The sequence below is a fragment of the Gasterosteus aculeatus genome, chromosome 21, assembly GCF_964276395.1.
Source record: "Gasterosteus aculeatus chromosome 21, fGasAcu3.hap1.1, whole genome shotgun sequence".
Classification (NCBI taxonomy): Eukaryota; Metazoa; Chordata; class Actinopteri; order Perciformes; family Gasterosteidae; genus Gasterosteus; species Gasterosteus aculeatus.
The window spans coordinates 10546926-10558038 of record NC_135708.1 but is presented as its reverse complement, the minus strand read 5'-3'; the positions used below and the strand labels follow the sequence as shown (position 1 = coordinate 10558038).

Sequence of the window (11113 nt, the reverse complement as noted above, 5' to 3'; positions counted from 1 at the left end):
GTCTTTACACTTGCTTCTTGTCCAACGGACGATTGATTTTAAAACCCTGCTGTTGGTTCTTAAAGCGCTGAATGGTTTAAGGCCAAAACACATGTCTGACCCGCGGCCACATCTTGAACCATGCGGACCCCTGAGGTCGTCCGGGTCGGGTCTCCTCTCTGTTCCCGGAGTCGAAACCAAACGCCACTTCAAGGATAATGCTTTGTCTGTTCAGTATTCTTGTTTTTAAATGTTCTTCTCTTTTGCCTTGCTTACTGGTGCAATCTGCCAGGTGGGCATTCAGCGCAAAGTTTTAAATAAAAAGGGGAAACATAGAGTATTCTTATATTTGTTTATTTTTGGTCTTTCTTTAGAATACAAAACAAGAACCAAAATCACAAAAATAACATTTACAAAACAGATTATTTAACTGAGGTGACTGAGGCAACATAGAAAAGCATGTCTGAAACAGTGATATTGGTGAGTTAGCCTGGAACCTTGAGGTAAAACCGCGAGCAATGTAAAAGGTCAGATATCTCTACTGTTTGGAATTAGTGCCTTCTTTCAGTAGTGCTATTCACAAATAGTTTAACAATACCATGTTTTCCTAACGTGTCCACAATTAGCATGATTCAATTATGTAGTGCTTTAGACCTACCTAAGAGCAAATTGATTATTGTGAGATAAAGGTTGAATATTCTAGAGGCATCACACTATATGGCACCATTTTGAATGGTTTCTATTTCACTCGTCAATTATTCACTCACACGCACGCATGCACGCACACGCACACACACAATGTTGTTCTTACTCATCCACTTTGCACCCTTAAATGGGTGCAAACGGTTTCCTAAACGTCCTCTACTTGTTCCCCACCAAGAATGCTTTGGGCTAAAATAAGTGAATAGCTAAAAACATTGAAATCACTCAGGAGGACAAAAAAAAAAAAAAAAGCAGGAACCCAAAGTTGCTTTTCACCTTTGGAAAAGTTGGTACTCTTTTCCTAAAAGTTCTGACAGCACAGAAAAAATAACCCTCAGAATGATAAAGTGTTGTAATGGCCACCAGACAGAGGCACAAACTCAAAGTCCAGCTTTCCTTAAATACATAAATGGTAAGACGAAATGCATACACTGCATGACCGAGAGAAATAATAAAATCTAGCTCCAAATACCAGAACACAAAGCGGTGAAAAGAGTACGGTTCGCTCTGCACATGTTTGTGCAGGGAAATTGTTGCATGAATAAAAATGTCTTGCCTTTTCTTCTTTCACATGTAAAATATGGTCACTGATGATTCAGCATTGCAGATTATTACTTTTTCTTTTTTTTTTTGTTCCTTTGGACGTGTGCCTTTTGTTGATTTTGCATCTGTCGCAGCAGGTAGATTGCGCTAGCATTACTTCATATACCTATATATATATATATATATTATTATATATATTATATATATATATATATATATAAACACATATATACACATATATGTATATATATATATATATATACACACACATATATGTATATATATATATATTATTATATATATTATATATATATATATATATATATATATATATATATATATATATATATATTATATATACACATACACACACACATGCATGCATTCAACATCATATGAATCCCCCAAATAAAATCGAACTAAAAAAAAAAAAAAAAAAAACTATTCCAAACTCCCTTTTCACCACTTAATAGTTTAAGCTATAAAAAAACCTGCATGACAATCCACAAAAAAAGTTTGCATGGAGGCGTTGCTGTTACACGTGAGATATGCAGCAGGTCGTAGGAGGTGCTGGCGCTGTGGGTGTGACATGGAATGCAGCCTTATTCCATTGAGAGGGGTCATGGGGATGGGCCTATTCTTCACCCCCTCCTATCCAAATGGGCCTCTTTCTATGTAGTTAGGTTTAAGATTCACATTATGCTGGAAGAAGAGTAACTGGTTGCAGACACTGGCAGGGCAGGTCTTCCCCAATAGCAAAAAACACTGGAGTGTGAATGCATATCTACCATCTTCTGACCTGCAGGAGAAAAACATGTAGAAATATACATTTGTAAACAACAGAGGAAACAACACACATGTTGAATGCATGCAAACACCATGAAACCATATCTGACTTTAGTACAGTTGGGAAAAAAGAGAAAAAACAGCCTACTCACGCTTTCTTCTTTTCACCACTGTGGCGGCACATAGCTGTAGCTGGGTGTGCCGGGATGCCGATATGTGGGCATCGTGACTTGGTGGGGGGCAACAGACGCTGGTGATTGAGTTGTCAGCAGAGTTCCTGAGAAGCAAAGTGATGCAAAATACACTGTCACAACATCCAAAGAGGGCGTCGATCTACTTCGAATGAATGCGTCGCTGCAAAATAAAAAAGATATCGTTTGAATAACTAGAAACACAAACGGACGCTCACCAGCTGACATGGCCATGGTGGTGCCGGCTACCATCCCCATGGCGACACTGTTGTGGCGTTGGGGGGGCATGGCCGGGGCATACATGGCCGCGGGCATCCCATTTGGCTGGACCACTGTGGTGTGGTGGATAACGTGTGGCGGTGCGGCATACAGAGGCTGTGTGTAATAAGTGCCTTGCTGTTGTGAAGGTATTAGTGCCTGGACCCAAGAAGCACAAAAATACTAAAAAAAAAACAACTAAAACGTTCAAACAAAAGGGATTGAAGAATACTTTAATAACACAACTACGACCAAAAACCGGTCACTCGTCGCACTGACCTGTGCATAGGGGTTCTGTTGGGGGTAGGTGCTCCTGACCGGGTAAACGGCAGCAGGGTAAGGGTTGGGTGAGGAGGAGTACGGGGGGACAGTCCCATTGTTGGGAGAGCAGGACATTTTGAAAGGAGTGCCTGGAGCGTAGCCTGGGTGGGAGGAGGACAAGTAAAAGTCAGTCCTGCCAAATACTCTCTGAAAGCGGCTGAAGAAATCTGGGAATGCAAACCGCATCTTAAGAAAAGGTCCGCGGGCTGAAACGCTGACCTAGTTACAACCTGAAGAGGCGTTGACGTCCTCGCCTCAGCACTAACTTTGTAAACTTTCCATTAGCGAATGTCGTGCGCCGTGCAAACACATAGTTAAAGGTGTTCTTACCCCCGGGGAAGGCGGCGTTCGCTCCTGCATAGATATTGTGAGTGTATGCTGGAGGAGCTGCTGCATAGCCAACAGGAAATCCCGCTGCAGTGAACAAAAGCAGAGAATAAAAATGTAATCGGCTTGATTTCAGGATGTTCTATTGCAGTCAGGAGATTTGCTTAAACCATCACACGTCAGCACGGGGGATTTACCTGGGTAGCCCATACCCTTAGTGTTGGTGAAGGGGACCCCTGTCCCTGCAGGGCTGTAGACCGGATTCATAATGGACGCCTCGTCACGGATGCTGCAGTGAAAAAGGACATGTGCATTTCATGAACAAAAGTAGTGCAAAGATCATCGGGGTAAATGTAGCACAGATTCAACTGACAGCGGTCCTCCAATCAGACTTTTCCCAAAGCGACCTCACAGACAGAGAGAAAAGCGTAGACATTGGCATCACGCTGCTAAAAAGAGATCGTGCCAAATGTCTTGACATTTCAGTGCTTGGAACAAAAAGGTTGTGCTGGGGGAATGTGATATCCGCTCATGAGGGGGAACGGCGAGGACTGACGGTGACTTACATGTTGTGACCTTGCCAGGTCGTCGTCACAACATCGTTCTTCATCTTCCAAAAGCGGTTCATACATATTGATGACTGGGATATCGTTTTTATTTCACAGAATACTCAAGAAGACCAGCGTGCAATGGGTGCTCCATTGTGATTTAAAGTGTCTTCCCCTTACTTCTTAAATAAGTATAAACACTTGGTAGATCTGATTGATTCTATGTATATTCCTTACATAGTAATTGATCTGTAATTGTGTATTATCATCTGGCAGGAGGCTGTGGTCCATCAGGACCAGGACCTCTCGCAAGTCTTTTCGTCTCATGAACTAAGCTTGAGTTCCCCGTTGACCCAATAATCCGTCCCGGAAACATTTTGCAGAATAATATAAGAATATAGTAAAAGAAACCACTGTGCACAGTGGTTTCTCTTTTTATCTTATTTCCTTCTTATATTGCACCAATCCAATTCCTTTATGTGGAACATATGTGGCAATAAATGGCTTCCGTTTCTGATACGGTGCAAACAAAAGCAGAATACACCCGCATTTGTAATCATTTCAAAAAATCAGTTGCAGCTGTTTTATTACAACTGTCCGCAAATTCCGATACACAAGGGAAAGGCTCGACTCCTGCTACACGTGATGCTCATTAAATGAAAATAACAACAAGTGCCCTCTAGCGGTGGTCCGCAAACCATTACATCACTGTACAAGTCTGCTGATTCAAGGACAATTTAAAACAGGGACGGGAACGCATCACTTCTATACTTGATTTGACATGGAGGTAAATCGTAAACATGTAAAACACTATTTCTAGTGTGTCATTCATTAGCACATTACGTAATACGGAGAGCGTCCTACAAACCCAAATAACCTGAAACCAGAATATAATCTGTCCGTCCACCTGACCGTCCTGGACAAATCATGTTTTCAAATGGACAAAATGTCCCAAACTGTATTAAAGATTTGACCAGTTATTGTTTTCTTCCACCAAAACACAAAGTCGACATGAGCGGAGAGTGTGACGCAATGCAATAAGTTTATCCTTTTTTCCCCCCTTCGTCTTAATAAACTGATCATCGGGGTTTGCATGGAAGCGTTTTTTGTATCGTGCCTCGGTGATCCAGGTTGTGTAACGAGAGGCATTTTAAAAAAACAATGACGCTGGAAATGTTGCCTGCAAAAAAAAAAAAAACGTAAAAAATGAAAATAAAGATGGCAACCTGCAAGTAGAAGAATTCCTAAAAGGTGAACGCAGCGGGGCTTTGTTATCGTCAGCTAGCTTAGCGCGCGAGCCTCATTAACCCGCACGAGCCCCGCCGCCAGCTGAGCGCGGCCGCCGCGGCGAGCCGCTTCCTGCGCACACCGACTGACCCCCGCTGACAACCCGGGACAACCCGGGACAAGCCGGACCACCGGGCGACAAGCCGCCGGACTTTCCCCGGGCGGCAGCCAGATGGGGGCAGCTTGTCAACAGGCCGCGCAGGAGACGGACAGCCGGACGGCTCGCGACGCTCCCTCGCGGACGACCCGGACAAAAATAATAATAAAAAAAAATACGGACGTTTTGTTTCGTTTTTAAATGTGGAGAATAATGCGACGGAGACTTACTGTTAAGTGTTCGGATCGTGCGTTAGTCCCGTCCCTTTGGTCTTCTGGTGGTAAATCTATTTAGGCTAGCTGCTGTTTTGCTCCCAGATGCTTTGCTGAACTCTTTTGAGCATCCGCGTCACTTCCGTGTGGTGTCACGTGGCGAAAATGAAAATATTACACTGCTTTCACTAGAATGGGAACCATTTTATTACTGTGTTTTTTTCCGTCGTCTTTACACAATGACGCATTTGTGTCTCGAAAGTGTTCCCAATACAAGCACGTTCTCTATAACGTTCTCTATAACTATACAACGATTGTATAAATGACGTAACAGGTCGATAAATCCTTTTACATCTTTTTAATGCAATTTTACAGTTACTTTGTCGTGGGATTTTCTTGCCACATAGTTGTTAAACAGTGACATTAAGAAAACGTCCTGCATCTGAAACACTGCAACACTGTGGTAATCCGCCGCTCATTACTATGGCGACTCCGCGGTCCTGGCAGGGGAAAGAAACATTTCATTTGGCAACGGCTTTCCTTGATCTAAAATGTACTAGTACTGATATTTGCCAAATTATCGTTGTAGGTAATTGAATGAATACTGTTTTAGAATCTAAATTACGTCTTTCTTGGACAGCGCGACAACGTGTGAATCCGTTCTTCAAGGACCTTGACGCATCGCTTCCATTCAGCCATTGAACTGGGGAGAGGAGGGTCCATACTGTTGTGGTTTTACTGCGACCTGTATGTGATTTTAGAGGTAAAATGTGCCTGTTTACCCCACACTAGGGCCCTTTCTACGTTGTTAGGCGACATAATTCGGTCGACTGGAGTCGTCGGTAAAGATCCGTAGAGCCGTAATGTCTGGAGCGGGCGGTGGGGGAGGAGGAGGCTCCTGTCAGGGCGCAGCGGCGGCGGCGGCCAGTTGCAGCTCCGCCGGCTCTCCCTACGCCGCTGCGGCCGGCGGAGGCGCAGGGGCGGCCGGGAGGTTGCCAGCTCGGGTCCTGGAGCACGTATTCTCGTACTTGGACCTTTCCGACTTGATTAGTTGCGCGTTGGTCTGTTGGCATTGGAACCACATGCTGTCGGATGAAAACAGCGAGGTGTGGCGCAGCCTGTGCAGCCGGTCCATGAGCGACGAAGCTCTGCGCTCTGACATCCTGTGCAACCTGCCCACCTACAAGGGGAAAGTAGGTTTACCCGCACACCGCTGTTGTTTTTAGGTTGGGGGTGGGGGGGAAACTGGGATTGTCGAGGAACCCCATTCAAAAGAATCTGCCTGTGTGTTGCTACGTGCTCTGCAACCCCCCCCCTCCACGTTAACTGGACGGACGCATGATGTGGTCAAATGCATCCTGTCCAAATGGATGACTCCATAAGCAATAATGCTTTATGCCAGAAGAGGCTTCGTGTGCGGCTTCTCATTAACATTTACAAAGTAGCAGTAACCCACTTGGCAGATTCTTAAATGGGGTTATCGTTGGGATCTGATTGGCTAAATGATTTGCCAAAACAAATGCGTTTTGTTGTCATTGGCTCCATCATGGCGCTCGATTTCATGACATGACCTAACAAGGAGGTTGCTGTTACCGTTTATGATTGGATACTTGCACCAGGGAAATGATTGGCCCACTGTAATTGAAACCTAAGAGCTGACTAAAATGTCATAATTTCATTCTTGATTTTTTTTCCATGGGGTGAAAAAAATCTTTGAGACCTAGATCGTCTTCAATGCACCTTGAAGGTCCCTCAAACATGTGTTGAGGACCACTGATCCAGTTAAATCACGTGCTACTCTGGAAAATTGACATTCCTTTCAAAGGTAGATTAATTCATCTCAGGCAGCCATTATCATTTACATATAAAACTAAGGGATGAAGACCTTACAGAAGCTTGGAGCTCTGATTGGTGCAATACTTTCGGTCCTGTATTGTATCCAAGTATCTACAGTATGTGTCTCCCAGAACTTTAGTGTTCACCAATTGGGACACACAAGAGGGCTTTCCTTTTTTTAACTATAGCACCCAACAATTCCCAAATATAATATATGTATTTCTATTTCTGATTTGCGTCACGACACACAAATGCGCAACAGAATCACTCAAACGCAAATGGCTTTTTGACCAAAGCTGCTGCCGCTGCCTTGTCCCACTGTCCTTTCACAGCTCAAGGCCTTCCAATACGCCCTGAGCTCCCACGACTGCTCCCGCAACGTTTACGTGAAGAAGAACGGCTTCACCCTGCACCGCAACCCCATCGCCCAGAGCACGGACGGCGCTCGCGGCAAGATCGGCTTTGCCGAGGGGAGGCACGCCTGGGAGATCTGGTGGGAGGGCCCCCTCGGCACCGTGGCGGTGATCGGCCTCGCCACCAAGCGGGCGTCCATGCAGTGCCAGGGCTACGTGGCCCTGCTGGGCAGTGACGACCAGAGCTGGGGCTGGAACCTGGTGGACAACAACCTGCTGCACAACGGGGAGGTCAATGGAAATTTCCCCCAGTGTAACAATGCGCCAAAATATCAGGTACATGGGAGCTGGTGGCACTTGTGTTTGTTTGTGCCCTCATTCCATTTAGGACCATCCAAGAATAACTGCGAATGCATTGGGGATGATTGTGTGACTTGTCGTGTCTTTGTCCGCAGATCGGGGAGAGAATACGAGTGATTCTAGACATGGATGACAAGACGTTAGCCTTCGAGAGGGGTTTTGAGTTTCTCGGCATAGCGTTTCGCGGACTGCCCAAAGCTTGCCTGTTCCCAGCGGTCTCTGCCGTGTACGGCAACACCGAAGTCACCATGGTGTACCTGGGAAACCCTCTGGACGGCTAGACGCCAAGCGACCTGCGCCCCGGCCAGAACTAACAAGACTATTTTATGTCGACAGACTTCAGACTGTGTTTTGGAGACCAAAGCTGAATTGTGTTCCTTCCAAGCTGAATTACTATTCACACAAACCCACACACACGCACACACACACTCGCCAAGAGAACCGCGGGCATTTCCTTTGCAGCTCGACACAAGGACTGAAAGTACAGCGGAGAAGGAACGGTCACATGTTTCGGTGTCAGCGAGGAAGTGGCCGTTATTTAAGTTCACGCGATTCCGTCTGTCACTGACATTTAGCTGAGAATTTATGTCGGCTTGAATGAGGCCAAAACTATTCTAAACCCGTGGCAAACACTTTAAGACATTGTTTTTAACGCGTGGAACAGTAGTTGTTCTCGCGATCTGTTGTATGAGGTAAAGGAGTAACGCAGTTTAACTGTAATCGATTTCTGGAGTATATTAGTTATATGCCAAAATCAATGTGACCTGATCGCTATAAGGCAAACAAAGAAGACATGCGGACCAACTGTCATGCATGTGCATGGATACTGGGTTAAAGGCTATAATAACTGGCCTTTGATATACCAATCCAGGAATAGTGGAAGGCTATAGCTGTATCATGTTCGTTTGCGTCCTTTTTAATGTGCTACTGTAGTATTACACACTATTTATTTCATGTGTTTTATCTATGGTACTATATATACTGTATGGTAATAAGGCCTGAAAATAAAGTCTACATGATGCCACTCTTCTAATAAAGATGGTTTGATGTTTGACGGCTGCTGATCCACGGCTGCGCCATGTTACATGTTTCCATGGTTGCAAATGTGATATAAATGAATTGCACCATAATATAGGCCGTTCATAGTACACGCCACACGGAGAGACTATACATGAGAAGCCTATCAAGTCAAAGCTGTCCATTCTGCTCTAAGTGTTCCTGCCTGTATGTGAAAAATAATCTGTGCTCAGCCCTCATCTTTTTCCATGGATCAATACAAGTGTAGATTGCTGTTCCGGCCTAGAATAGCAGCTATTAATAAAACCATTTCATGCTAATAGCCTATCGCAGCGGACAGGAAGTAATACGGCAAAGTATTATGTTTACCGTTGGAGTCGCACAGCACTTTTAATGAAGAGATTAATACCAGGCATGAGGCATATTTATTTACAGGTGTATTTATGCAATATTTTGTTTTTACTCCACCGCAAATGCACATTGTTAGCCACATGTTTGGCAACGTTCTGTCTCCTCTATCACGCCATCGAGAGGTCGGTTTACAACACAGTTTGTCGAGTCACGGGGCCACAGTCCCATCATCTGATCAAGCTCTGTCTGTATTTGAATCCTAGCGGCGGCGTGACAATAACACCAAGGTCGCAGCATATAACAACACAGAGTACAGACAGGAATTGAAACTCTCTCACAATGTGCGCCCGTGTGCATGTGCAGAATAACAATATGGTTGCCAACGTTAAACTTTTTAAGGAGTTGTATCTAACATTCAGAGCATTAATAAAGCAGCAAACAACGATTTACTGTGTGTTTTCAAGGGAACATTAGTGGCTTGATTATTGCTGCTGCAGGATCATAAACACGACAACACTGTGTGACATTACACGAAAAGGCTCCTAAAATCACAATCATACATGCCCAACGGTCCTCCCTCAAAACAATAGCTGGAAGATTACATCAGGATGTTTCCGGTGGCGAAATATGGCCCCCAAAAAAATAACTGCAATCAACACCTCATAGTTTTTCCAAAACACGTTGAGCTTCACATTGCATTCATTGCTGGTTTTAAACATCCACAACTGGGAGGACTTTCCTTCCCCCTTGTTCCTCGGTTCTCAACACCTGGACCAGCGAGCGGGCAGCTAGCGGTTAACGTTGGTAACAGTGAAAACTACAAAGAAAGGGTTGATGGTGGTGCATGGAGTAGAGAGGGTGCAGCTGCTCCATGTCCCACGTCGAACTGTCCCTGAGCAAGACACCGAACCTCTAATTGCTCCCCGGCTGAAATGTAAAAGCCATGGGTTAAAAATGCAATGTGAGTCACTTTAGATAAAAGAGTCAGCTAAATGGCCTGTAATGTAATGTAATGTAATGGAATGAAAGACTAGAAAGTGTTTTCCTGATCAGATGTTTCCATCACATGAGTGCCGGCGCAGACCAGCAGCCATCAGCCAGCCAGTGGGGCTCCTCACGCGCACCAACGTACGCTAAAAGCACAAGGAGATGCTCTGATTGCAACACACACACACAGAGGGAAGGGTGACGTTATAGACATTACTCACTATATCTATATGCTGCTGCTATATTCATCAAATCAGTCCTTTAGACAGCATTGTTCAGCTTAGCTAAATTAAAGCAGTAATTAACAATGTCTGACTCACAGTGTACTCGGGTAACTTAATGTTTTTTTATGTCTGCCACGAGGAATCCTACACAGGAACACATTCAAGAGAGACATTGCAGTTGTTGATGTGCTGAACCAGATCCTCGGGATTCATAAATGAATTAACAGACATAAACAACATGCACCGCCCACAAAGACACAAAGCTTCATCAATAGGAAATAAAAAGGAAAACAGATCCCAGCCCGGGACGCAGTGTTCTGCCTCAGCTCTGTCGATCTCCGAGGGCCACCACTTCAATAACCGAATGACTCATTGTAAGATGTACAGCCAATATCAAGAGGATTGTCCCCTCGGTGTGTCTGCGCTGTCCCTTTCTCGTTGCGTTTCCCCACAGTGTGTGTATCTCCTATTGCAGAGCAGCATCTCCAGCCACCTCTGTCCTGCTCTGACCCTGAACGCCTGTTTGCCAAGCTGTCAGCCTCTCGTTAGCCTCTCCGCCCTTCATCGTTTTGACTGCCACCGCGGGTGGAGAGACTAACTGTAGGTCTGTAGTATTAAACCGTCTACCAGCAGTTCAGCACAAAAGCTATTTGCAGACACCGTAGCTAAAGAAATGTCCTCTTCTGTCATGTTTGTGGTCATATGGGTTTATACCTGCACTAGTGGTTGTGAAT

The 11113-nt window shown here is 44.8% G+C and overlaps 2 protein-coding genes across 3 annotated transcripts; one reads left to right on the top strand and one right to left on the bottom strand.

Annotated features, from left to right (window-relative positions):
- Nucleotides 1-317: 317 nt before the first annotated feature.
- fam168b (family with sequence similarity 168 member B) lies at nucleotides 318-5408 on the bottom strand. The gene is made up of 7 exons (XM_040167291.2): nucleotides 5270-5408; nucleotides 3305-3396; nucleotides 3111-3194; nucleotides 2739-2881; nucleotides 2420-2618; nucleotides 2163-2287; nucleotides 318-2023 (listed from the first exon to the last, which is right to left on the bottom strand). Exons 2-6 carry the CDS (start codon nucleotides 3372-3374, stop codon nucleotides 2175-2177), a joined length of 609 nt encoding a protein of 202 aa, XP_040023225.1. The 5' UTR covers nucleotides 3375-3396; nucleotides 5270-5408; the 3' UTR covers nucleotides 318-2023; nucleotides 2163-2174.
- A 91-nt stretch (nucleotides 5409-5499) lies between these two features.
- On the top strand, nucleotides 5500-8837 carry fbxo45 (F-box protein 45). Of its 2 annotated transcripts, XM_078095659.1 has the most exons (4): nucleotides 5500-5804; nucleotides 5892-6444; nucleotides 7420-7776; nucleotides 7896-8837. In XM_078095659.1, the coding sequence occupies exons 2-4, from the start codon at nucleotides 6115-6117 to the stop codon at nucleotides 8079-8081; spliced, it is 873 nt and encodes a 290-aa protein (XP_077951785.1). In that variant the 5' UTR covers nucleotides 5500-5804; nucleotides 5892-6114; the 3' UTR covers nucleotides 8082-8837. The 2 variants fall into 2 exon arrangements, with proteins under 2 accessions (XP_077951785.1, XP_040023215.1); XM_040167281.2 differs by having other exon boundaries at nucleotides 5799-6444.
- Nucleotides 8838-11113: the final 2276 nt, after the last annotated feature.

What these genes read in the sequence shown, in the direction of transcription:
- fbxo45 (XM_078095659.1), top strand. Translation starts at nt 6,115, where the DNA reads ATGTCTGGAGCGGGCGGTGGGGGAGGAGGAGGCTCCTGTCAGGGCGCA. An exon ending in TGCCCACCTACAAGGGGAAA is followed by an intron (nt 6,445 to 7,419) that starts GTAGGTTTACCC and finishes GTCCTTTCACAG; the next exon opens with CTCAAGGCCTTCCAATACGC. An exon ending in ACAATGCGCCAAAATATCAG is followed by an intron (nt 7,777 to 7,895) that starts GTACATGGGAGC and finishes CTTTGTCCGCAG; the next exon opens with ATCGGGGAGAGAATACGAGT.
- fam168b (XM_040167291.2), bottom strand. Translation starts at nt 3,374, where the DNA reads ATGAATCCGGTCTACAGCCCTGCAGGGACAGGGGTCCCCTTCACCAAC. An exon ending in GAACGCCGCCTTCCCCGGGG is followed by an intron (nt 2,882 to 3,110) that starts GTAAGAACACCT and finishes CCTCCCACCCAG; the next exon opens with GCTACGCTCCAGGCACTCCT. An exon ending in AACAGAACCCCTATGCACAG is followed by an intron (nt 2,619 to 2,738) that starts GTCAGTGCGACG and finishes TCTTGGGTCCAG; the next exon opens with GCACTAATACCTTCACAACA.